This window comes from Amblyomma maculatum, chromosome 1 (genome assembly GCF_055883805.1).
Source record: "Amblyomma maculatum isolate TAMU_Amacu chromosome 1, ASM5588380v1, whole genome shotgun sequence".
NCBI classification, from domain to species: Eukaryota; Metazoa; Arthropoda; class Arachnida; order Ixodida; family Ixodidae; genus Amblyomma; species Amblyomma maculatum.
The window spans coordinates 313,934,840-313,962,266 of NC_139344.1; the positions used below are offsets into that span (position 1 = coordinate 313,934,840).

The window sequence follows — 27,427 nt, forward strand, 5'->3', positions numbered from 1 at the left end:
CATTTTGTGTGGCATGCTTTTTTATAAAAAGAAGTAAGCCTCAATTCGAACTGCTTAAAGACTGGAATTATTTTGTATTTCATCCGTATTCATTTATTTATTCATAATACCTAACAGAGCCCAGAAGGGCATTGAGTAAGGGGGACAAATAACAGCAAAATGTGCAAAAGAATCTAATTATTACATCATGAGATAGAAAAAATGAAGTAAAAAGAAGCTATTTTACAAGGCAAAGCTAAAGACGAAAATGTACATAGGATACAAGGTAATTTGTAGCATGAATGCCGGACATACGACAGATATCATTCGTAAAAAAAAAAAAAAAGAAAAGAAACAAATGCAGAAGCACTAGTCACTGTAAAAGTCACAAGACGTACAAAGCACCAAAACAAAATGCAATAGCAACAAAGGAACAAAGAATACACTGCAGCAAAGAAAATAAAAAATAAGAGAAGAAACGAGATGTTTGCGCAGCTGATCCTGGAATGGTTGATGTTTGCAGATGCATGCGATGCTGTCAGGAAAATCATTCCAAAGAGCGATGGCGCGTGGAAGTGCAGATGAATTAAAAGCTAGGGTTTTTCCGTGTATGCGTTTTATGCTGTACTGGTTATGTAGGCGGCGTGAAATGCGTGTAGGCGTTTCAAGAGGTAATGGAGATGGCCTTGTGCTATAATAGTATTTATGAAATAAACACACAAGCGCAATGGAACGGCGAATGTCTAAAGGCTCGAGGCCGATGTCACGTTTTATCGCTGTAACGCTGCAGTGAGGGCTGCAGTTGCGTGTAATGAAGCGAGCGGCTCTGTTCTGGATGGATTCTAACATGTTGGTTAAATATTTTTTATGGGACGAGTTGGGGGCGTAGGAGGAATTTGTTATAACACGTAGCATTTTCTTCTGCAGAACAAAAAGCTTTTGCAAATTGGACATAGTGGTATTTCCCCACACCAAATAGCAGTATCCTAAGTAGGAGAAAAAGAATGCATAGTAGAGGTCAAGTTTCGTTGGTAGAATATATTTATTACGGGAGACCTATGAATTTAGAAAGCATAGTGCAGACCTTGTTTATCTGAGTATCCCATGACATTGTGGGTGTAAATTCTATGCCAAGTGATGTGAATGACTGGACATATTCGACTATTGAGCCGCCGAAAAATATAGGTGGCGCATTCCCTACTAGCTTGCTCGTAGCTTGAAATATTATTGCCTTTGTTTTTCCTTTGTTTACCGTCAAAGAATTTAAGCCCGACCATTCCTTCAGAGGTGAGTACTTTGTTAGCAGAATCCGTTAATTGATTGATACCAGTAGAGGAGCAGAATAAGCTGGTGTCGTCGGCGTAAATAATAAAATTTATCTCGTTGCTTATATTAACAATATCATTAATATATACGTTAAAGAGTATAGGATCCAGAAGACTGCCCTGTGGCACGCCATTCGAAATTTGTAGCACATCGGAGCGACAATTATTGATAACATATTGAGCTGTTTTGTCATTGTTCTCCCATCGACTGCCAACCAAGATCCGTATAACTCGTGCTATGGTCTTTCCAGTTGTGATGTATGGATGCGAGAGTTGGACTGTGAAGAAGGCTGACCGCCGAAGAATTGACGCGTTTGAATTGTGGTGCTGGCGGAGACTCTTGAGAGTTCCTTGGACTGCCAGAAGATCAAATCAGTCGATATTGTCGACCATAAACCCTGACTGCTCATTGGAGGGTCAAATTCTAAAGCTAAAGCTTAGCTACTTTGGTCATCTGATGAGAAGAGAGGAGTCGCTGGAAAGCTTTGATGCTGGGAAAGGTTGAGGGTTACCGGAGAAGGGGTAGGCAGAGAACACGATGGTTAGATGGCATCCTCGAGGCGCTGCAGACGAAGTTATGTGATGTTAGGAAGATAGTGAGAGACCGGAAAGCGTGGCATGATATGGTCCATAGGGTCACGAAGAGTCGGACACGACTGAACGACTGAACTGAACTGACTGAACTTCCTCAAGCGGATTATTTGGAAGGGCATACAGAAATGACAGCTTATTTTGGTCACCTTTATAAAAGCTTTTTTGTCATTGTTCTCCCATCGACTGCACATGAGTGAATTAGAGTCAAGAATGACTTGGTCGCCGTAGGATCTGATTTCATGAAACAAAACGCAATCATCGGCAAAAAGCCTAATTTGCACTGGTTCACTAATTACAGCCACAATATCATTGATATAAACCAATGACAATAATGTTCCCAGTACACTACCTTGCGGCATACCAGAAGTGACCGGAAGGCAGTTTAAACATGGCCATCAATACTGACAAACTGGGCGCTGTTAGAAATGTAAGCGGAAACTCAGGTAATTTTGAAAGAAGGAAACCCGATATTTTCAAGCTTAAGTATTAGTTTGGCATGTGAGACAACATCAAAAGCTTTCTTAAAATCTAGAAAAATAACGTCCATCTGCCCTGACTAGTTTAGAATATCAGCAAAACTATGAACTACAAATGCTAATTGAGTGACCGTTGAAAAGGCCTTTCTAAATCGATGTTGGTGTGGCGATAGGACGTCTCTGTCATTTAGAAAGGACTACAGCTTGTTCGATAAGATTACAAGAAGAAGATGTAAGCGATATTGGACGAAAATTTGTACTGATGAGGCTGTACCTTTTTTCAGTATTGGCAGAATCCGCGCAACTCTCCAATGCGAGGGAACACTGCCAGTTAACAGGCTCACACAAAAAATCATGGTAAGAAACTGGGACAACATTTCACTATAACGGCGCAAGAAAGTATTCGGAATCACGTACGGACCAGGGGACACTTTTGTTTTCAGATTCAACAACACTGAAAACACAGCTGCTGAAGATACGATGCTTGGTTCGGGATGACATGATACAGCAGGTTGACATAAACTGGAGTCTGATTTCGTAAAGAAACTATTAAATATCTATTTAAACGTTCATCAATGTTTGTTTTATTGGTGATAAGAGCATCATTGTGCAGAATTTGGTCGACGGGATTGTTTTTCCTGCACATGTGTTTCCAACACTTCTGCGGAGCATTCTGAATGAATATTGGTAGCATGTGCTCAAAGAAAGGACGTTTTGTTTGATGCACAGCCTGTCGTAGAGCACCTTCCGCAGTTTCAATAACGTTTCGGAAGGCACGTATTCGTTTTAGTCACTTTAGCTTTCGCTTTAGATGCAAGATTTTACGCGTAATTCAGAGATTAGTTTTGCGTGTTTTTACTTTGCTCGGAATAAAAGTTTCAGGCAGTACGTGCAAATTTCTTTAAATTTATTCCATAGTACAGACACGTCATTTCCTTGAAAATCACTGAGGTCAAGATAATTCCTGGTACGCGAGAAATGTTTAACACAAACAGGCTTAGCACGGTGAGAGATGTGTGCTTTGTCGATTTCTTCTTTGAGCCAAGTTTCAGGGATGACTACAATATGCGAATCTAATGATTAGAGCTCCTAGTTGATCGCTTTTATTTACTATACTACGGGCATAAAGATTCATCAGGCGTAGATTCTTATCGCTATGCGGCTGGCATCACTCCGTGCCAGAACTCGACTGACGACTGAGCTGGCGACTGGACAGTTGAACTCTCGCACATCTGGCGTCGTCCCACGCGTCGTCCCACTATCCACTTTCAATTTATTGTTTATCAGGGCAACCTTCTTTCCTTCTAGTTTTTCGTCTTTGGGACTAGCCCAAAGAAGCTTTCTTTTGCGGAGCGTCTCGCTGGAATAATCGTTCTCAATCGATATGCCCGTTTCTAGAAATTTTAATTCGTTTTGCATAATTTCCCGTTTTTCATTGTTATGACCGGCCTTTGCTTTCCTGTATTCCCAATCCTATGAATTCTTCAGTAAAATTATCGACAACGTTTTGTTTCAGTGCCGACACAGTTTCATCCGGGTCTTCAGATAAACCGAAAACTATCAAATTCCAGATCAGTGATATTCGCTTGAAGTTTATTAAGTATTTCTTCAACGCTCTCGATTCGTGCTACACGGTTTTCTAAGTCAGCAAGCCTGCAGATGAAGTGAGACCTAAGTTTTTCCAGATTTGCCTGCTGTGCTCGAACGGCTGCAACATCATCCGTTAAATTGTTCTCGCCAGCCAGCAGTTGTTTTAGTAAATCTTTGGTACTGGGGTCCGTATTCGGGCCGGGATTTAACTCAACATCCCCGCACAGAATGAGCTTGCACACGCTAAACGCTTCACAAGCACTGGAGTGGGCACTGCAGAACCAAGAGACAGCGGCAGTCACTCTTAATTGTACTATAATAATCACTGACCTGCACATGTTAGGTAACATACTTATGCCTGGACCGCCCATTGAACTCGAAGCCTTTTACACGTCATGCCGCTGGTAGACGGCGCTGAACTTGTGATGTCACGATGCATAGGGAAACAGGGCGTCGCTGATACGGACAAAGCCGCCAAGGATGCGTCAATCATTGTTCAATTTTGCTGCGTTCCGGCAAAGCCAACTAGAAAAACCTGCATGAGGAAGCGCATGCTAGGCCACATGCTTGGCCCACTGGAGCGGAACGAAAGCGTAGTTGCACCGTTAAGGGCGCAATTTTTTTACATCATAGTTGCACGGTAGACAGTGAAAGAACTAGAGCTGCGCGGAAAGCCTATGCAGAAGTTCGTATAACGTATTTGCACCTGCAACTTGGATCTTATAAACTTGCAGGTTTATGGAAAGTGCAAAAATATTCCTAATGGATACAGAATTTCACGCCTTTTGTAGTCGACATAAATACCAGTTGCATCAGTGTTCGTGGAATGGGTGTCATGCAAAGGTCCTCGTGCTACCTTCTAAGAATCATCTTTTGTCTTCATCAGGGCCAGGCTTGGCCTTCCTCGTGTATCCAGAGGTGGTCACTCGACTGCCGGCAGCGACGATCTGGTCCATACTATTCTTCGCCATGCTTCTCTGCCTGGGACTCAACAGTCAGGTAGGATTCAGCCAAGTCAGCATTTCTTTTTTCTCCTTTTTTAGGGAAAACGTGAAAAGAGGAAAATGGGTTAATGACCTGTTGTGGGCACCTAGTAGGCACATAGTCGCCGCTGCGTGGTGGTTCGTGAAATTGTAATTTCTTCCAAGTCAGCGTGGTTACCACGGAGAAAGCAAAGGAAGGCAAGTGGCGGCAGCGTACTGACGTCACGAAGGCCAACTTGGGCCTTTCATGCCTGCCTGGTTCTGAATGAGATACGTTACCCCTACATCACGGCTTTGTTAAATGTGCCTGTGCTATCACGTCCTGCAGCTTGTGTCCCCTATATTTTTGCATCTTTTAAAAATCTGCCTGTTTTTAATTTTGCAGTTCTGTCCATCGGAGGCGATAGTCGCTGGCCTTATGGACCAATGGCCGCAGCTAATCCCTCGGAGAAAACTCGTTGTCCTCTGTTTGGTCGTGTTCCAGTTCCTGCTGGGTCTCCCTATGGTGACTCAGGTAAGCACTCATCCTCACTTTTCCGCCGTCGAGCTCAAGACACCACATTCAACTTAGGGCCGCACTAAACACACCAAGGGACTGTGATCTAGCAGATCTCTCGGCATAAGCATCGCGGTGCGGTGAGTGAAATTTTCCTTCTAAAATTAAGATGCACCGCAATTGCCTTGAACCCGTGGTCGGCAGAAATGGTGGGTACGGTTAAAGGGGCTCATAAGGGGCTTCGATGATTTTCATGGTCTTTTTTTCTCACTCGCTGATTATTGTACATCTATTGCGTTAACACTTTTCGTTAGATCGGCAGTATAGAATGCCACTATTGGAGCATTTTTTCGCACAATGGAAGAATGCATTTGTGAACGGTTCTTCAAAAGCAATAAAAGAAAGGATGCGCACCACAGCGTTCAACATGAAGCATGACAGTGTTGCGTGTGAGGTGCATAGTTGATAACGCGTCGAACTCTATACGAAGGACTGTCCTTATGCTGCGTTCCAAACACATTGTTAGAAACTACCATGGACTTAATTTACGTCATTTGTGAAAATAATTGAAATATTCCACACAGAAGAAGCTAAATTAGCTCGCCATAAAGCAGCGTGACAGTGAACTGCCCATTTGCTGTTCAGCCTAATGTTTTTCTTTGTCATCTCTTTCCCTCGCTTACTGTAGGGCGGAATGTATCTTTTTCAACTAGTGGACTACTATGCCGTCAGTGGCATGACGCTGCTATTCATAGTGTTCTTCCAAGCGGTCGCACTCTCGTGGGTTTACGGTAAGTCTCTGCCTTGTAGGTTTCTGCGCACAAAACCTCTTGCTAAGAATACACAAATAGCATATAGAGCCTATAGCCTCAGAGCTGTTACCTGGAATGAGGCTTTTGTGATGACATTGAGAAATGAAGATGGGCAGTTGTCCTCCGCTGCTCCAAATATACAGGTCACGGACGCAGTGGTGCTCTAAAAAAGAAGGTCATCCTCTTTACCTTTCCAATGTTGACGTATACATTGTAGAAAGCCTCATTTCCGCCAGGTACTGCAACCTCTCTTCGCGAGATTAAGTGCCGCCAAACACTACCCAACATCAATGCTAGCTGAACGCACTGAGCTCGCGAATTATTCTTTTCTAGTATTTCGAGTCTCCATTTGGTTGCCTTGCGAATTAATCCTTGAATGCGGTCAGGCTTTAAAGAGCTGTGTGTGCTTACCCTGCAAGCCTCAAACATAGCCAGGGCAAATTTCATGAGAGCCGTGCTTGACCATGTTAAAAACATTTATTGGAGGCACACTTTTAAATGCGAAAACCCTTAGGCGACTTTTCATTTGCCGCGTTGGACCTCCTTTGTACTTATTTGCTTCCTTTCTGTTTGCGTTGTTTTTATTGGAGCTCATTTGATTTTATATTTAACTATTTTACTCATTCTTGTGAGATCTCACGCTGCTTACAGGTATATGTAGTATGTGACGTCAACATCCAAATTTCTTCGTTTTTGCGTCTTTAAGCTCAGGATTTCGGCTCTAACTTCCGCTTCTGAGATGAGCGCGTCGACGGCCTCGTTCGGAGGGCCCGCGTATTGCGTAAGAGGGAGGGATGTTGTATCGCCGACATATGTGTCTAAAAGTTTAGTTATTAGTTCCGCGTCAGTCCCCTCGAACGTGTGTCTTGCCTCCCGGCCCCGATGGAATAACAAATAAAATGCTACGAAACCTAGACGACGCTTTCATAACGGCACTCACCAACTACATGCAAGAAGTATGGAATAGCGGTCGTGTTCCGCAGCAGTGGAAAACTGCAAACGTTGTGCTAATTCCAAAACCTGGCAAGCCACCGAAATTGGAAAACCTCAGACCTATTTCTCTAACCTCATGCATTGGAAAGCTTATGGAACGCATAATCCAAACAAGGCTAACTAATTTCATGGAGAAGAACGACCTATGGCCGCACGAGATGGTCGGGTTCCGACCGAGCCTGTGCACACAGGACGTAATGCTCCGATTACAACATGTCATAATTGGCCCGAAATCCAGAGACGCGAAGGTAATTCTAGCACTAGATCTAACAAAAGCATTTGACAACGTAAAACACCAGGCAATTCTCGCGGGACTGCGGGAATTAGGAGTCGGCGAGAGGACATATAATTACGTAATGGATTTCCTGACAAACAGGACGTTGAAAGTAAAGTTTCAGGACCTAGAATCCCCCACTGTCCACCTGGGAAGTAAAGGAACGCCGCAAGGCTCGGTGCTCTCCCCCTTCCTCTTTAACGTGGTGATGAGCGGCCTTCCAGCCGCTCTTAAATAAAGTCATAAAAGATCTAAAGTTCAGCATTTACGCGGACGACGTTAATCTTTGGATGAACAATGGCAGCATAGAGGAACGCCTACAGGCGGCGGCAGACACCATTGTGTCCTACGCGGCCGAAAGGGGTCTTGCGTGCTCTCCGCAAAAATCCGAACTTTTCATATATAACCCAAAATCAATGAGGTGCAAGGGCGACTTTAACGTAGAAATTAAGGTCGACGGCAAAACCGTACCAAACGTCCAGCAAATCAGAATCCTCGGACTTTTTATTTAAGAGGACGGGTATAACGACGGAACAATAAAAAAACTCACTACCTACGCGACGCAAGTAACAGAGATATTTAGGAGGATTGCATTCAAAGGCAGAGGCCTCAAAGAGAGAAGCCTCTTGAGACTGATGCAGGCGTACATAATAACCCGAATATGCTATGCCACACCGTTCCTCAACAGCAGGACCAATGAAAAAGATAAGATAGACGCACTCATCAGGCGTTGCGTCAAGAGGGCGCTGGGTCTACCCATCTCCTCTTCTACGGAACGCCTGATAGAAATGGAAGTGCATAATAGCTGGACGGAACTTGCTGAAGCGGTGAGAATCGCCCAACATGAGAGATTAAGTAGTTCGAGAGGTTAAGTAGGTCGAAAAACTACTTAACATGAGAGTTAAGTAGTTTTTCGACCCACCCATCTTAGAATGGGTGGGTCGAAAAATAGATAGGGGCACAGCCGACAAGGTTGCACTACCGCCACAATGTCGTGAGAACATCATTGTCCGTCCTCTCCCACGCAACATGCACCCAGAATACCACAAGGAGAGACGAGAGAAGAGAGCAGAAGCACTGGTTAAAAGAGCAAAAGATTTCAGAGTAAAAGAAGTTGCCTACGTAGACGCTGAAAGCGGCCGATCAGGGGCGGCGGTCCCCGCTGGTCGATGGTAGTGGCGCACCAGTCGTTCTCCGCCACCATCCGAAGCAGAAACATAGACACAGCTGAAGAGCTCGCAATAGCGCTCGCTTGCGTCGGAACGAAGGCTAGATTGATCTTTAGCGACAGTAAAACTGCTCTCTGGAATATCGGAAAAGGCAGGGTCTCGCAAGAAGTAGCCCGAATTCTAACAGCTGTAGCTAAAATCGATCGCAAAATCACCCTAATTTGGGTCCCAGCACACACGTCCGTCCCCGGCAACGAGGCGGCCCATGATTTAGCCCGAGATCTCTACTTCCGGGCAAACGCGGAGCCGCCCGACTGCCAGGCGATGGACGAACGTTTGCAAACTTATAAAGAAATAATAGAAAATTATAGATTAGGAAGACGTCTGATGCCGCCACCGGATCCTAGCTTAAATAATAAAGAGGCCATAGCCTGGCGGCGATTACAAGCCGGAAATTTCTCAGACCCGTCTGGTTGTTTCACACCCAGATAGATGAGAAAAAAAAAATGATATATGTAAAGCCTGCGAAGCGAGGGGGACCCTCGACCATATACTTTGGGAATGCCCTAAGTCTCCGGGCGCTAGGGACAACATTAAAAGTAGAGAAGTCTGGGTAACCCTGCTACGAAGCGACGTCCCCGCTGACCAGCAAAAAGCCGTCCGCTGGCGGCTGAGGCCGCGAATAACCAATGTATATTCGCCAGTCCTTAGTCGCGGAGGTTCCAGCCCCCGTTCCTCAGGCCTGCGTGCCAGGAGCGGGGAGTAGGGGGCCTCCTAAATCGGTGGAAATTAAAGTTTTAATCAATCAATCAATTCTTCGTTTTTGACGCAATTTGACCCCAGTTATAGGTTATTCAGTGATCTTAAGTATCAATTACGCTTAATTAAATGTTCTCTATTCAACTATCTAATTCGGCACAAATCGGGCATTTATTAATCATTTTATGAGATCTCACATTGCCTCGACGTCCTTCCGCCGGATGTGACGTCATCATTACGTTTCCTGTTTTTCTTTCTCTCGATCCAAATTATAGATCCTTCGCGGACCTTCGGTATCATACTTACGTTTAATTACACATTCGCAATCTAATTCGACACAGTCTTGCATTTCTAACTAAACTTTGACGTTGTTGTTTTTTTTGTTGTACTATTTCGACGTACGAGCTGTTCTCACGTTCATTGACTATAACGACGTCCGGCTCTATTTCGACGCAAATTTGACATTTGTGGCTGTAATTAATTGACAGATTATACTACAGTCATCAAACTTGGCTTCTAGGTTTATTTCTTCCCCTATCAAATCCAATCATTCTTTTCTAATATATTTATTAACTCAAACATTAGCTGTGGAAGACACCTTGCGTGGACGCACACTTTCTTCGCACACCCATGAGACTAGATATCAAAAGAAACATGACGCATTCAGTCATGCCTTCTCTCAGATTTAAAATGGTTAAATGTTGAGCTAGTTGGTGCTCAGACCTCAGAAGCATATTTTCTGCGTAAAAATGCAGGACGACAGAAAGACAAGACGAACATGGGCGCTATTGACAACCAATTTATTGAAGGGAGAACGGGGCATATAAATCTGCAACAGGCCTGGCGCCAACGCAACCTAACAAGGAACTTGGATGCGCTGTAGGGGATCACAGTAGACGCGATAGTAAATTCATCTAGGCATTGTACAATATAATCATCATCATCAGCCTGACTATACCCACTGCAGGGCGAAGGCCTCTCCCATATTTCTCCACTTAACCCGGTTCTGTGCTAGCTGCATCGACTTCACCCCTGCGAACTTCTTAACCTCATCCGCCCACCTAACTTTCTGCCGCCCCCTGCTACGCTTTCCTTCCCTTGGAATCCAGTTTGTTACCCTAAGCGACCATCGGTTATCCTCTCTTCGCACTACATGCCCTGCTCATGTCCATTTCTTCTTCTTAATTTTTTCTTAATTAATTAATTGTACAATATAATGCGTCACTAACGCAGCTCTGTACCCCTTTCTTGATAAAAAATCTTCCAGGGTTGCACGGGCAGAAGGATTGATACGCAGCGGAAACGGGGCTCACAATTGGTACAAGCAATGTAGGGGTCAACAAAATTCGTGCGCTACTTATTCTAGAGATCTTTTGCATGCTTCCGGGACACTATAATGTGTTCTCGGTGATGTTAAGCTTCGTTGCAATGGGCTCAGTTTTACTTGAACAACTTCCAGAGGAAGAAATCCTTTAGCTTTTAGATTTGAGGCTTATTGCGCACATTTGCGGGGCGCATTCTCCCCGAGCCCAAAAAGAGCTCTTTCTGTATGACTCCTCATTCCAAAATAATAAAGCGAGGCATTGAAACTCTTTTCTTGGATTTAGCGCTAAGGAAATCGTGGTTCCATGAGACGCAAGCAAGTTATGAGAATCGATTGGGGCTGTTTTAAGCTGGCTTCCCTGGGTCAGTCGTGATGGCGGAAACGCTCCTGAAGAAAATGAATCCTGGTAAGCGCACCATTGCTGCGAAGGCCTTGCGTGGTCAGCAAAAGCCAGAAGTGGCCCCCTACCTGCACAAGGTACCCCACAACCTGAAAAAGGTGGCTAATTGGTTTGTCGTGCCGGTAGTGTTTTTGAACCCCCAAGAAACTAGATCAGCTGAGCCGTCGCATTAGTTGCGAAGATAAAAAACGGGGCTGTCAAAAGAACGGTAAAAAACGAATTTCGCAGTGCGCTATGAACGTCATGTACAAAATTCCTCTGTTCTGTTGCAAAGTGTAGTTACATCTGCTAGATATGGTGCTGCGTCAACGACCGACTGCGGGCATAAGATCGATTCTTGTTGACCACTACAAAGAAGGAGAGAGAGAAAGAGGTAGAATGAAAGAGCCCCGCAGAGGAGAGAGAGAGAGAGAGGTAATAATTTACTCGGAACAACATATATGGTTAGTATTTGAGTGGTTGAATAGATATGGGTGTGACGTGGTCCGGTTACTGCCTCCTATAGTTCATGGACAACACTACAACTGGACCACGCCTGGGAGATGGGAGGATATGATAAGAGGAGCTGTGCGGAGAGTGATGGGGGAAGCGCAAAATGAGATGGACATAAAAGAATGAGAGAACGACCATAGAAGGCAGGCGCGCAGATATGTTAGCGGCGTAATTTTTTAAAGTTGTGATTACTGCGGCTCAAAATTGCCACTGGCACTGCACATGATTAAATTACTGTCCTTTAAATCCAAGGAATAAGATTGGGATAGAGCGCATTTGGCAAGCACTCGCAGATTATGACTAACAGCTTACCGGTATCGCTCAAGAGGAAAGTATACAACAGCTGCATCTTACCTGTATTCACCTATGGGGCTGAAACGTGGAGGCTAACCAAGAAGGTTCTACTTAAGGTGAGTACAGCACAGAGGGCTATAGAACGAAAAATGGTAGGGGTAACTATTAAGAGATAGGAAGCGTGTAGAGTGGGTCAGAGAAATAACTCAATTTACTGACATTCTAGTGGAAATTAGGAAGAAATGGGCATGGGCAGGACATGTAGTGCGAAGAGAGGATAACCGATGGTCGCTTAGGGTAACAAACTGGATTCCAAGGGAAGGAAAGCGTAGCAGGGGGCGGCAGAAAATTAGGTGGGCGGATGAGGTCAAGAAGTTCGCAGGGATCAAGTGGATGCAGCTAGCACAGAACCGGGTTAATTGGAGAAATATGGAAGAGGCCTTCGTCCTGCAATGGGTATAGTCAGGCTGATGATGATGATGACGATGATGATGGTGGTGGTGGTGATGATGATGACGACGACGACGACGATGATGATGATGATGATGATGATGATGATGATGATGATGATGATGATGATGATGATGAAATTCAAGTATTGCACGAGTGCCCGCAATGTGCTCCGCGTTTTGTTAGCGGTGCCACTAGGAAAAGTGAACTTCCCTGCAGTGGTACATGGAAGTTCCGCGTACGATGCTGGAAGCTTTTCACGCGCATCAGCAAACGCGAGACAAAAGGTGATGGACGGCTTCTAGCGCAGTCACTGCACAATCGGTCGCCTAGACTGCAGATGCGCTGGCGGAGCTCATCTGTCCATACGCACCCAATTCTAATGCGCAGAAGTGTCCTAGCTGAACGAATAAAATTTTGGAAGCAGACAGATCGTTGAGGTATTGCTCGGTGGTGTGCCGAATGGTGTTTCGAGCCACATAAATGCTGTCACCGCGTTGATTACCATTGTCGCTGTGTACCACCTCATGTAGCAAGGCTGTCAGCTGAGACACTCACGTGTGATAGAAGTCACAGCACTACAATGTCACAAGCACTGTACATCTTGTGCGGGAGGCACTTAACGCAGGGGGCGGCTCGGTCAGAGCGTTGAAGCTGTGCCAGCGCTGCGCGTAGCGAAGGTGTGGACACTAAATATTAATGTCCGCGCCTAGATGAAGGCCAGTTGTGGATGACTAGTGCGCGATGCCGCTCTGGTGGTCAATGCACAAGTCCAGGAAGCGGCCGCAGGTGCAGTTTTGTAGCACACAGCCATCCGAGGAAAGGGCCCTACCGGCGTTGTGCCACTTCATGCGGAATGGCGCCGTGGAGTGTACGCAACTTTGTCTGCACACCGGGTACACAAATGTGGTGAGGCGCGGGCTGGTCACCGCAAAAAAAAAGTGCAAATTCGCGCTCTGCATTTGCGAATGGGCCGAGGAGCGGAGTCGTGCTAGAAAAGCGTCTGTGTCAGCGGCTCGGAGCATTCGCTCGATCTGCGCAGTCCGTTCGGCTCGGAGGGAAACTGGCCAACTTTGGAACTCGGCGTATAGGTTAGCCTGATTTGCGAACAGGCCCGCACAACGTCGAACAGATTCGCCGTGGTCCATGTCTTTATTTTTTTTTCATTGGTTGGGCGGATGTGCACAAAAGGAAATCAATATGAAATGCAAGCCGCAATCCCGTCATAAAGTCTGAGTGGGAGAGAGGGTGTTGACCCTTCGTCTCTTGCGAGTAGGCGGGTGGCGCAGGGGGCCACGCGTTAGTTTTCCGCACATACGGCGTTGATGACGAGTCTTCAAGATAGGTGCCGGTAAAAATATCCCCGGAAAAAAAGGTCCCTATTTGCTTATTAGAAAAAAATGACCTCGAACGGGTGCAAATGTACTGCAACTTTAGGTGTTCGCCTCATCACGGCTTATCAGGAGAGAATTTAGTGTCACCGATTTTCGCTAGTTCTAGACTACATGTATGTATGTATAACTTTATTAGGGAGCAGGCAAACGACGGGTTAAAGCATCGTGACGCTGGCCAAGCGTCTACCCGGGGTTAAGCCCTACTCTGCACTACCTCATTTGGCCCGTTTGTGGTGGGTTGTGAGGCTTGTGCTTTTCGAGCGCATCCCGGGCCTGCTGGACGGCCCATAGTTGCATGTCCTTGTCTGTATTCTGCACAGCGAAGTTCCGGCGGGTATGTCTTGGATGCAGCTTCGGCCGGGAACCTGGCACAGTCCCACATGATGTGCCATTGGTCCGCCGAACCCACTTGACATACACTACACACGCTGTGTAGAACAGCGCGAAAAAAAACAAGGACGAAGGAAGACAACAAGATGAGCGCTGACTTTCAACTGACAAGTTTATTGCTTGCCTGCATCCATATATATGAACACGTTCACACAATAAAAGAAACAAGAACAACTAAACAAACACCGGAAAGTGTAAGAATGCAATCGAACCATGTGTCATCCAGAATTTCACAACGCATCATTTTCTCGTGTTCATAATCCTACTTCACGTTCCGATAAAGTTATAGACGGGCTGCTGATACAAGTTTCCTTTATTCTGTTGATTTCTTTTGCTTCTAAAATCTCCCGAACTGTCTGGTCATTATGCCGATTGATTATTTTTGCTTCCTCTAGAAATGGCTGGCAAGCGTCGCTTTTACAGTCCCTGCAGTGTATGCCCATAGTTTCTTTTACCGTGCCAAAAACATTATTGTGATGCTCCATTAGTCTTTCGTTAATACAACGCCCCGTCTGTCCGATATAATTTTTTCCACAAGACAGTGGAACAGAGTAAACAACCCCCTTCTGGCAAAGCGCATAAGGGTCTTTGTGTTTTATGGTACAGCCCCGACCTATGCCTCTCGTACCATTAACTTTTTTGCACATTTTCCCTAATTTATCGGGACCCGAAAGGACAACTTTCACACCTGCCCGTCTTATCCGGAGAGCCTGGAGAGCTTATCCACGAACCAGCGGACGAAAGAAAAGATAGCGGTCATTCCGTATATTCATAACCTCTCGCATAGACCAAAACGTATAGGAAATCGGGCAGGTGTGAAAGTTGTCCTTTCGGCTCCAGGTAAATTAGGGAAAATGTGCAAAAAGTTAATGGTACGAGAGGCATAGGTCAGGGCTGTACCATAAAACACAAAGACCCTTATGCGGTTTGCCAGAAGGGGGTACTGTTTACTCTGTTTCTCTGTCTTGTGGAAAACATTATATCGGACAGACGGGGCGTTGTATTAACGAAAGACTAATGGAGCATCACAATAATGTTTTTGGCACGGTAAAAGAAACTATGGGCATACACTGCAGGGACTGTAAAAGCGACGCTTGCCAGCCATTTCTAGAGGAAGCAAAAATAATCAATCGGCATAATGACCAGACAGTTCGGGAGATTTTAGAAGCAAAAGAAATCAACAGAATAAAGGAAACTTGTATCAGCAGCCCGTCTATAGCTTTATCGGAACGTGAAGTAAGATTTATAAACACGAGAAAATGATGCATTGTGAAATTCTGGATGACACATGGTTCGATTGCATTCTTACACTTTCCGGTGTTTGTTTAGTTGTTCTTGTTTCTTTTATTGTGTGAACGTGTTCATATATATGGATGCAGGCATGCAATAAACTTGTCAGTTGGAAGTCAACGCTCGTCTTGTCTTCCTTCGTCCCTGTCGTTTTTTTTTTTCGCGCTGTTCTACACAATGGATTACCAACATGCCCAAGCTTCTGTTCTATACACACCACTCGTGTAGATGTCTGGATGGAGGACGTGTAGCACTGCCGGGGCTAGGAGTGACCCGGTTTGCATTTGCCTTAGGATGACCGCCTCCTCCCGACTAAGCGCCGGGTGAGGCGGCGGCATTGTCCGTCGAGCTAGGCGGTAAAATTTAGTCACTTCCTCGTAACTGGTCATTCGGTCTTTTGTTTCGAACCACCATTCGGAACGGTCCCTCTGGGGGGCGCGGAAGGTAAGCGCTCGCGCCGCCGAATGGGCCGTCTCATTGCGATTCGGTGAGGATGCACAATCTTCCGCGTGCGCCGGGAACCACTTGATGCGGATAGTGTTGCCGCGGTCTTGAAGCTGGAGCTTACTGATGATGGCGGCCACCGGCGCGCTCACGTTGCGCTCAGCGTTCCTCGAGTCGCTAAGCACGGTGCGACACTCGGCCTCCGAGATCGCCAGAGCGATGGCAACCTCCTCGGCGTCTGTGGCGTCCGTGCACCGCACGCTCGCTGCCGTTGTCTTGATGCCGGTAGTCGCCGCAACGGCCACTGCCACGAGTCCTTCTCCTTTGTATTCCGCAGCGTCCACGAACCGGGCGTGCGGGTCCTGGGCGCGTTGCTCGACGAGGGCTTTGGCCCGCGCCTGCCGCCGTTCTTGGTTGTACTCGGGGTGCATGTTTTTCGGGATGGGGTCCACGTGGATGTGGGCCCACGCCTCATTGCTGATCTCGCACGATTGCCGACTGGGAGCTCGGGGATTGTAACCCAGGGACGTCAGTATACTGCGGCCTGTCTTGGTGGTAGAGAGGCGCTCCATTTACGCAGTGAGCTGCGCCTCGGCTATTTCTTCTAAGGTGTTATGGACGCCGAGCTGCAGGAGCCGAGCCGTACTCCTGGTCCCCATTAATCCCAGCGCCGTCTTGTAAACCCGTCTGATCAGCGTGTTTATCTTTGCCCGGTCAGTGGCCTGCCAGTTCAGGTAGGCCGCAACGTAGGCGATGTGACTAATCACGAACGACTAAACGAGGCGCAGAAGACTGTCTTCACGCATGCCTGCCCATCGTGTCGAGACTCGGTAGACTACATATATTTTGTTTTAGCCTGCATGGACATTACTGGTATTTTTGATGACGCCGTATATTATTCTGCTTTTTAATGCAGTCGTGGAGGTGTAGACTGCGTTTCCCCGTGGCGATCTGCAAGGATGTTGTTCATACAGTGCTTCCACCTGTTGGCTTGAAATTTACCGAGCATTGAAGTGATGCAAGGCATTCGTAACGAAAAAACAGTGAAAGTGGTAACAGAGTGACAGTGCCTCGTTTCGTTTTGTTCGCGAGGGAAGGAGTGCGCTGACCATCGTCTACCATCCGTCTTCGGTAGACGGATGCCCGGAGCGATGCTTTACGGTGACCATGAACACTGACAGATTAAGGCTTAGCCTGCCTTCCCTTTAGCATCTCTGTCGCCACTGGATGTGTAGCAAAAATTCTACTCCGTCGCCTCAAGAAGAGTTGAACTTCGTCACCGAAAGGTCTGCGATTGGTTGGTTGTACAACTTTTAATTCCATCGGAAACGGGGAGTCGTGCGCCCGCGGATTAGAGGCTGGCAGGTAGCCCTTGGCTTGTTGCGGCCTCTTCCGCCAGATGGACGGTGCGGTGCTGGATCGCAGGGTCCGTGCTTCGCAGCAGGGTATCCCAGGCTTCTCTACTTGTAATATTTTGCCCTACCCCTGGAGATTGTGGGCACTCCCAAATTATGTGGTCGAGGGTCCCTCTCGCCCCACAGTGTTTGCAGAAATCATTGTCCCCTAAAGTCTGGTAGCGCGTGAAACGCCCAGACCGGGTTCATGAACGTATTAGTTTGTAGCCGCCTCCACGCGACAGCTTCTCTATTATTTAGTATAACATCTGGCAGGGGTACCAGTCTACGTCCCAGTTTATAATGGTCGATGATTTCCCCGTAATTTTGCAGACGCTGGTCGTATGCCCAGTGTTCGGGGGGCTCGACGGCTACCCGGAAGTAGAGAGCTCGGGCTAGCTCGTGAGCCGCCTCGTTACCAGGGACGGCAGCGTGAGCGGGTGTCCAAATTAACTGAATTTTCCTATTTATCGCTTTTTGGGTGAGGATTTTGGCCGCCTCCGGCGATATCCTCCCCTTCCCAAAATTTTGAATGGCAGTTTTGCTGTCGCCAATTATGAACTTGGCTTCTGTTCCTACGCAAGCTAGCGCTATCGCAACTTCCTCCGCAGTCTCTATGTTGCGGCCTCTGATGGCGGCCGCGGATACCGGTGCCCCTCGGCCATCGACTACCGAAGCTACCGCCGCACCGGTTCTGCCGCTTGCCGCATCAACATAGACTACTTCCTTTGCACCCATGTTCTTGAACCGTCGCTCAAGAGCTTCGGCTCGTTTGGCCCTTCTTTCGACATTAAATTCTGGATACATATTCCTAGGGAAGGGGGGGACTACCAAGGCATTCCTGATTTCACTATTAATTGTGACTTTTTTTTTGAACTCCCCTGTCTGGGTTGAGGCCTACTTTTTCAAGGATTACCCTGCCCGTCTCGGTCGTGCTTAGACTCTCTAATTGGGAGACTCGCACTGCCTCCGCCAATTCTGCCCACGTGTTATGCACCCCGAGTTCGAGCAGTCGTTCGCTCGAGGTACCCATGGACAATCCTAGCGCCTTCTTAACGCATCTTCGAATCAGGCAGTCTAACTTCTCTTTTTCGCCGGCCTTGATGTCCAGGTAGGGCGTGGCGTAACTGATTCTGCTTATTATGTATGCCTGGATTAGTTTTAGTAAATTTCTCTCCTTGAGGCCTCTTCCTTTAGTGGCGACCCTCCTCAAGAGCCCGACGGTTTGCATCACGTAACTTTCTAATTTTTTCAGGACCTCTCCGTCATGGCCGTGGGATTGAATGACCATCCCCAAAATCCTGATCTGATCTACTTTTGGCACCGGTTTGCCCTCCACCTGAATATGAAACTCCCCGCTATTCTTGCAGCGGAGGTACTTTGGGTTATAAACAAACAACTCAGATTTATGCGGGGAGCACGAAATTCCCCTTTTAGCCGCGTAATCGACAATGATGTCGGTCGCTGCTTGCAGGCGTTCCTCCGTACTCGCATCGCTCCCATGGTTAATCCAGAGGTTAATATCGTCCGCATACATGCTAAAATTTAGCCCCTTGATTTGGTTAAGTTTACCCGGGAGGCCTCTCATTGCCACTATTCTAGTGACGCTCTGTTGTTGTTGTTGTTGTTGTTGTTGTTGTTGTTGTTGTTGTTGTTGTTGTTGTTGTTGTTGTTGTTGTTGTTGTTGTTGTTGTTGTTGTTGTTGTTGTTGTTGTTGTTGTTGTTGTTGTGGCTGTTGTTGTTGTTGTTGTTGTGGCTGTAGGAAGAAGGAAAGGAAAATGCACGGGCCTGCTACTGGCTCTGTAGCTGAGCCACCTCCGCTGCCTCGTGCAGACAGAAGAGAAAATAGAGAAAGGAAAAAGAAGATGGAGAGAAAGACGCGCGCCGCAACAACAGCCGTCGTCCACCAGCGAAGCAGTGGCAGGTGCAGTGACGGCCTACAGCAGATAAAATTCGGTGGCTGGCTAGCCCCCACCGCAAGCGGCGTTGACTTACCGTCCCAGCCCCGTAGGGCCAGAAACTGTCATCCTTCACCACCTCTCCTCTAGTGACGCTTTGTACATTGGACGGTTCCCCAAGACTAACACGCGCCGAGCTGTTGTTTCTTTTTCGGTGCCTAATATTGACCAACTGATTAGGCCGGTCTCAATGATTACTTATGAGCTGCGGGGCTCAGGACCGCGTACTGGACGAAGCTAAAGCTAGATTGCATGCTGTAGCGGGCTCTTTCATCATACCTTTTCACGGTGACCTTCTGCAGTGGCTGTAAACATGTCAGGCGCTAGAGGACTAGGACCAAAATGATGGTAGCATCTGTTGTCAAAGTCAAGGATACAATAAAATGTGCAATTTATGTGAATTCCTGATGGATTCATTCTTAGGGACAATGTTCGCCTTGGGGACGTTTCTTCTTAGCGACGGCTTCCTTAGGGGCCACTTCTCCCAGGGGCATTTTTACCTACACCCCTCAAGATTGTTATCGATGATGAGACCAAGATATTTGGTTTATATCTCTCATTGTTAGAGGCGGAAAAGGTGAGCGTGAGGCAATACGGGAGTGAAAAGCCATAACGGCAGTTTTTTCCGATGAAATGTATACAGAGGCCGATTGCTGTCATAAATGCGTCGACAGCGTTAATGGCTGCCTCGCTTCGAATGACAGGACCGTAGAGATTAAGGCCTGAGTCTGCAAGGCTGCAACGGCAGTATCGTCCGCACAGGTGGCCAATTTTATTTGCTGCTTCGATGACGGAAATCGTTTTGGAAGTCTAGCAAATGCGGGATTAAAAAGGAAAGGAGGGAACGACCGTAAATACAGGTCTTGGTGAGCTTTGGAAAGAGCTGAGCTAAACCTGGAAGCTCCGAGAGTTTGTCACAAACACCAAGCCAGCGAAGCGATTCTTCTAGAATGTCTTCGAGAATGGAAACATCTTCGGAAGCCGCTCTGCAAGAAAAGCGTGTCGAGCAGATGCGATCCATTCCAAGCTGCAAAGCACCATTGTCTCAAGTGTTTTCCCAGCCGCCGGCGTTGACGACACAGGACGATAGGAGCTGTGATGCTGCGAGGGGGGGGGGGGGGGGGGGGTTCCCCCTCATGGGCGCAGTCTTCCACACTAGAGGGAGGTTACCAGATGAACATTTATGGCTGCCAGAAGAATAGGTCGTTGTTTGTGATCCACATTAAGGAGGATCTTGCATGGAGGAGAGCTCCGGAAGGATTTTCACTTTATTGATGCGCACTGTCATATTCGTATTTCGCCGCCACCGAGGGGGGCACAATCCCTCAACTTTCTGTTTGGCAGCTCATCACCTCAGCGACTACGTCACCACAGCGAATGTAATTGCAGTTTATGTCACATTTTATTAATGGCATATTACAAATCAAAGCTTTTAAGTACGAGTTCCAACTTACCAGTCAATGTCAACACGTTTAAAAACATGAACATACACGCTAGGTGGAGTTTGCAACCAATTAAGGCCTGCCTAATTAAAAGAAACGAGGTTTAAAGGAAGTTTATCTGAACACTAAATCAGTGTATGATGATACTTTAAGAATTAATCCATATAATACGGTTTTATTTTCAGGGACGGCCACCATATCCGATAACATCAAACGGATGATAGGCTACCGGCCAGTATGCCTGCTGCGATTGTGCTGGTCAGTTCTTGTACCGGCTATATGTGTGGTACGTCACCAGTAATCACAATCACCAGAATCGAATCTCCAGCAAAGTGCAAAGATGCATTGAACCCCTGTTCATTATAGCTAGTTATTTAGCAAAGTTCACAAGTGTAAGTATTGTGAAGGGACGACGTGTATCTACGCAACAGTATAACTAGCTTTTCGTCAAAATTAGTTGCATTCTCCCGAAAACCTTAAAATACAAACTTACAAGCTGCTCAGATTCTTTTTCTTGTGAACAAAATGCATACCTAGAGAACGGTTGGACAAGTGTTCTTTTTTTTTTCTTCTTTTTTTTAATCTCATAAGAGTGCGAAGTTCTGTCCGTGGTGCCAACTCGAATCATTCCATTTCTGGATAGTAACTTATTCTCGCCGTTAAATTCTGCAACAGCGCTTAGCATTGAGTGCAAAAATAAATACAAATAAATTATCATAAAATAATGAATGTTGAGGAGACGGAAAAATAAGCCATTTCAGAGGACAGGCACAGAAGGCTGTAAAGGAGGATACGCGAAGACCTATTTGCGAAGAATCTGAAACGGCAAAAGCAAGGACAGGACAGAAACGATGACCACGAAACAGACCGTACAAGGCTGGTTGCGCTCCACGAAGCTGCAGCGCTAGGATGCGACGCCTTTCGCCTCCGCTTCCAGGGTAGAGACATCGGCGGCATGTTGGGTCCCACTCGCCCATTCGGAAGCATTTGATTTCGACCACCTGTGGATCTAAACGTGCACTGACATCACGGAGAGGGGGTGACTGCTCCTGATCCTACAGGGCTGGGAATGGTAGGCCCCCGCCATTAGCGGAGGAGTTTGATGGGGCATCCAGGGTCAGTGTCGGATTCCTGGCTACTGGTGTCATGTCGACAAAGCGAGGGCATCCTGCGGCAAAGGCCCGATTAGGGCTTGGAGGGTACGACGTCCCGGCAACTCTGAGCCGGGACACCGAGCCGAAACGCCGCGCTGGAAGGCCGCACCGAAGCGGCGCGTTGACATCGCCACTGATATGATTGGAGGACCGGGGATTTCACCGCAAGGTTGAGGAAGGCAGACGACGGCAGGAGTTGTTGGGAGAAAAGTAAACTGAAGACTTATTTTACATATTTACAACAATGCAATCGTGCAGGCACGTCAAAGGGAGCGAGATAGCTCTTAATAAACTGTCAGCTCAAGCGATTCACACAAGCAGTCCTCGTAGACTGCTTAAATCACTTTTCAGTCCAACTGTGGAACCCGCAGCTTCCCAAATGTCCAATGGGCGCTGAGCCGCTTCTTTTGGCTCCACCCATGGCTTCTTTGGCTCCGCCCAACTGTTCTACCAGCACCTCACGCACAAACGCGCACATATACACACACCTCCTCGCACTTGTACAGGGAATACTGTATACCTCTGCAGAACAACCAGGCCGTCCCTGTTGTTCTCTATGAAGCGGCGATGTCCAATCTGGTTTCAGCCATCTTCAATGGCGCCGGCCAGGCAAAGGTACACGCATCCTCAGCAGCACAAAGCCTGGTCGAAGCCGTAGCGGCGCGTGCAGCAGCTCCTTTAATTTCACCGCCGCCTCCCTGAGAACAACTAAAGAAGCTAACTTCCGTAGTGGAGTCACAATACGACGAGTGCAGCTGCTCCGTTTCGCCGATCCGGTACATTGTTGATCCAGCCACAAAACGTAGTCTTGCTGCAACGGCGCCGGCCAGGCGATGGGGCACCCCCGCCGTAACTGGAGCTCGGGAGAACCCTGATCCAAGCGCCTTAATGATCACGTGTTGACACAAGCAGCATCTTTGAGTCAACTTAAGAACGGCTAAGGAAGCTATCTCGATCACAACACGACGGCGTGCCGCGACTCCAGGTTTGTCGGGGACAAAAACGAAGAAAGGCCACGGCGGTTTCGTCCCCCTGATCGCCGGCTGAGCTGCCACTCGCGGGCGTGTGCGTATGTGTGCGCGCCGAGGTACTCTTCAGTGGCTGGTGTTTCTGGCACGACTGCTGCTTGCTACTGCCGGCCTGCACCACATGTCGGCAGAAGAGGTTCTTGGAATTCTAGCGGTCACAGCGATGGACTGAACCGCATGCATGCCGGGCGCGGCCTAACCAGACACGGACGCCCGCCTGCCCTGACATTTGAGCCTACAAGGGGGCAGCGAGCTGGCACCGAGGAGGATTCCTCTGTTGCCGACACCGCCGAACGAGCGCCGCGACTGCCAGGCTCCAAGGGCCCACGCAAGCGGGGGGCCCCTCTAAAGAAAGAGAGAAACAAGGGAAGGCCCGGAGAGAGAAACACGGCCAACCGTCCTCTAAAACAGTTGCTTGCAAGACGCCGAACGAAACGGTCGTCAGTTTGAATTTCTGTAAAGTTTCTTCCATGTAGCCATTAAATCAGTTTGTTAAGTTTCACCGGAGTTTTATTCTGTGACCAAATTATCCCAACGCAGACACGACGACAACAACGATTACGACGAGGTTCGCCCCGCCGCTTTGGTCCATTGTTCAAAAGAGAGCTGCCGGAGATCAAAGGACGCCCGTTTCGATTGCCGACAAAAGCGCTTGACTTCAATCAACTTGTACAAGACGCTCCTCTCCATGTCGGGAAGATAAGGATCCGTGCGCCTTTGTCCTGGTGTCCCCGGTCAACACGCCTCGGTCCGCTGTCACATTCTCGAATAACCATAGCCACCTCTGGGAGCGGAGGCGAAATGCATCGAGCCGCTTGTTGGCCCATAGTGGCGCATGCGCAAAGCGTCGTGGAGATGGATCTTCGCGTCGTCTGCGTGTTTGCTTCGGTGCGCGGTGGATGCATTTGTAGTTTTGAATGTTGCTTGATCACGGTGGCATTCGCTGTTATCACTGACGGAAAACCAGGCTCTTGCAAGTGGCGATAGCAGACTATTTTTTTCTTTTTCACGCAGGCCATATTCCTGTTCTCTGTGATCAAATACCAGCCGCTCGTTTACGCCAAGGCGTATGCGTACCCGTGGTGGGGTGAGATGCTGGGCTGGCTCATGGCACTCGCCTCCATGGTCATGATTCCAGCTTACGTGGTCTACTTCCTCCTCACCACGCCCGGAACTCTGCGCCAGGTAAAGCACATTACTCGATCGACTATCGCTTATCCCAGCAAAGCGGATGAAAAAAATGGTCGTTACTAATGGATGCCGGAATCAGGATATCAGGGAAATTCGGGTGGCCGACGGAAGTGCGAGCATGCATGAAATTATGCTACGATGGCTGCGAAAAGTAAGAGCCCATTCACCTGCAATGGCAGTTATGGTCTACCAAATTACATTAGCCACATGGCTAGTTGCTGTCTCCAAGTGTGCACAGTGCGGTTAGACTACTGGGAGATCCCTACGCCATGTGGTCACCTGAGCGACATGTTATCCATGCTGAGCTGGAAGGCGCTCCACAAGATATCTTCTAGCCATCGTGCTAGCCAGTGTTCGACAGAAGGTCCTTGGACTTCTTCGTGTATTCCAAGTATGAAAATGGTAACAAACGTGCCAGCTCGACATCACAGCAAAGCAAATAATGTCAAATTGAGATTGTTGCCTTGTTTTCGCTAGTAACAACAAAAACTATTCGAACAGGCCTCTTGCTTTTTTAGTCGTGTACGCTCATCCAGCCAAACAAATTTTCTTTTTTTTTTCCAAATGAAACAGCATGGGAACACAACGAATACGAAAAAAAAACGCAAATATGTTTTAAAGAGAAATCACCGAATAGCTGACCGCTTTTTTTTTAAATTCTGGTATAATAAAGCAGTGTAGACACCAAATTTCGGTTGCACTTCCTTCTGGATAATGATGCGAAAAACATTACAACATAGGGGTGAGCACATGTTGATCGCCTATGAGCGCTATAAAATTTATCGAATTTCTTTTCTCACCTGCTTCAATTTGGGTTTCAACAGCCGAACGACGGCTGTGACGTCATAGTGTAGGTCATGTGAAAGGTTTTAAAAAAGACAGGAATATAATCACTGCTTCTGTACTTGCTGTGAGTTCTATTCTTGAGGGAGGCTTTTAACGTCATGGTGTGTTGCTGGGTAAGTTGGTTACAGATCAGCTTGAAAAAAGCAGGGAAAAAAAAAAAAAAAACTGGACGAAGTAAGGGAGACACGCACGAGCGCTGACAATGCAATAGAATCAGTTACTAGTCAGCGCTTGTGTGTGTGTCTTTGATTTTAACCTTGTAGTGAATTAAAAATGACAAAACTATTATATCGCTGCTTTTTTTTATCCCTCACGCAACATAGGCTTCATTTTGGCATCGCAGCCATCGCTCGACTGCTGAAACCTAAATCGTATCAGGTGAGAAAAGAAATATGTTAATTAGCAGTTATATGCAGATACCCCGTAGTGTTGCGTGTACAGCAATATATTAGGCATCATTACAAAGCGACCGCCGCTGCAGGGATTCCTTCTCGATGGAGGCGAAAACCAAGACGCCAGTGTGGTGTGCGATGTCAGTGCAGGATAAAGAACCTCAGGTGGTCGAAATTTCCGGAGACCTCCCCCACAGAGTCTCTCATAGCCTGAGTCGTTTTAGAACGTTAAACCCCGTAAACCAAAGGAACAAAACGCAAGCCCAAACCTTTGGTGCCTGTACTGTTTTCAATTCATAAACGGTCGCAAAGAGCAACAGTCCGCAAGACTAGCTCACCCTGTTGAAACGTTGCCTTCTGTCCTTTCCAGAGGATCCGAGCGGGCGTGTCTCCGCAGATGGTCGCGTGCCAAGGGAAAGAGGGATGCGTTTTCAGCAACACGGCTCTTGAAACATAGAATGCCACAAGGTGGAGCTCGTGACCATCGACACCAGTCATCCATTGCCCTCCGATTCAGACCCTTCCGTTTTACAGCGATAACCACAGTCGACTATAACAAAACCGGCATGCCACGAAATCGCAATATTGAGTGAAGGAAACAATATGTATACCACATTAGGCCACCTGTGACTATCTGGCGTGACATCAAAGCGTCATGTAGTGAAGCAGTGGTCACAAATCGTTGACGCGAGCGATGACGTCGCACTACTTACAACCGCATGACGCTGCGACTTCAAATCGCCGTCACAAATACCATGTGGTGCCACCTAGCGCGCACTGAGCAAAGGTAGTGCAGTACAACGTTATGTGGGTACCTTTTCACTGAAAGCCCGGCATTCGTTGTCGATGTTGACCGAAAAATTCTAATTCGTCGATAGCGGTCGTGACGTAGTCATATCGTTTCATGCAGTGACGTCGTTTAAAATACAAAACTTTATGGTCAAGTGTTCAAATCTAGGAACTGTACTTTTGGCCATTGGGTCGTGATCCAGACAACCTACCCCTAAGCCACCGAGGCATGTGTTGGCAACATGCTTGTTGATGTTTGCAAAAGGGCGTACCAGGGACACCCAATAGGTCGACCCTTTACAGCTATCACGCCGTGCTCCTAAGGTAAACTAATGCATCCTTTTTGCTCCTGCTTGTTGGCAGACTGAGCGAAAGGGAGTGAACTTTTTTTTTTTGTCTTCAAGCTATGAACAGACGCACTGCCCACTGTGTGCACTGCCTTCCCCACTCTTGAATCATTTATCAATTAGTGCATACCCAACGATGTATGCATGAACATCTTTCAGTACTAACAGTTGTAACTTTTGCTCTTCCTTTTTAATAACTGGCTCTTCCTAGTCGACAGAAAACTAGACAGTCATGTAAAAATGCTACAAAATGTTGTGTAGTTCTGTGGCAATGTCAGACTTTTCTTTAGTTATGGAGTAATATTTTTATTTGTGCAGTATTTTGTGTTGTAACTGCACAAAATGCTGATGCAACTACACGTAGAAGTTCTTGTTGTTACAAAACATTTACAGCCAAAAATCACGCACAAATTCTGTTGCGACCGCAGAAAATTTCCTGTAGCGTTTTCGACTGGGTTATATAATAAAACATGCTGAAATGGTAACAATACGGATGTAGTTTAATCATTCCATAATTCTTGCGTCATTAGTTATTTTGTCTTGTTTACTTTTAAATGTAAATTAACAGTAGTTTTTGCCAAATATACCTATTTCTTTTTTTTGTATTCGATAAATAAAGGGCTTGTATTTGAAACACTTCGGTTGATAATGGTAACCTACCGAAATTGAAGGGAAAGCTTGCCAGACAGGTCTCGAACAAAAAGTGTCCTGCCACGCGAGCAAAAATAACGTGTTGTGTTGTGTTGGTTTTCATGGTGCATGAGCAACTAAGACCACCATGCGCCAAACTCAGGGTAAAGCAGTTTTTAATTAAATAGAGGCGAGCACGTTGTAGAAGAAATAAATTGCGCTGACGTAAGAACTTGGGCGAGTTGGTTAGTATTCATGCTAAACGAGCGCGAAATAACAAACACGGAAGAGAAGACAGCACGACACATGACACATGTGTCAGCACCCC

General features: G+C 47.0%; 1 protein-coding gene across 3 annotated transcripts in view; it reads left to right on the forward strand.

Annotated features, from left to right (window-relative positions):
* LOC146207148 (sodium- and chloride-dependent GABA transporter 1-like) overlaps nucleotides 1-26,525 on the forward strand; it is an 86,925-nt gene extending 60,400 nt beyond the window's left edge. For 2 of the 3 annotated variants that reach the window (XM_084603008.1, XM_084603015.1), the window contains exons 10-15: nucleotides 4,851-4,963; nucleotides 5,333-5,461; nucleotides 6,132-6,234; nucleotides 20,908-21,008; nucleotides 23,919-24,089; nucleotides 25,704-26,525. In XM_084603008.1, the coding sequence (XP_084459134.1) occupies nucleotides 4,851-4,963; nucleotides 5,333-5,461; nucleotides 6,132-6,234; nucleotides 20,908-21,008; nucleotides 23,919-24,089; nucleotides 25,704-25,790 (704 nt within the window). In that variant the 3' untranslated portion in view covers nucleotides 25,791-26,525. The remainder of the gene's footprint in view (nucleotides 1-4,850; nucleotides 4,964-5,332; nucleotides 5,462-6,131; nucleotides 6,235-20,907; nucleotides 21,009-23,918; nucleotides 24,090-25,703) is intronic. The other variant, XM_084603019.1, reaches the window with a different exon arrangement.
* Nucleotides 26,526-27,427: the final 902 nt, after the last annotated feature.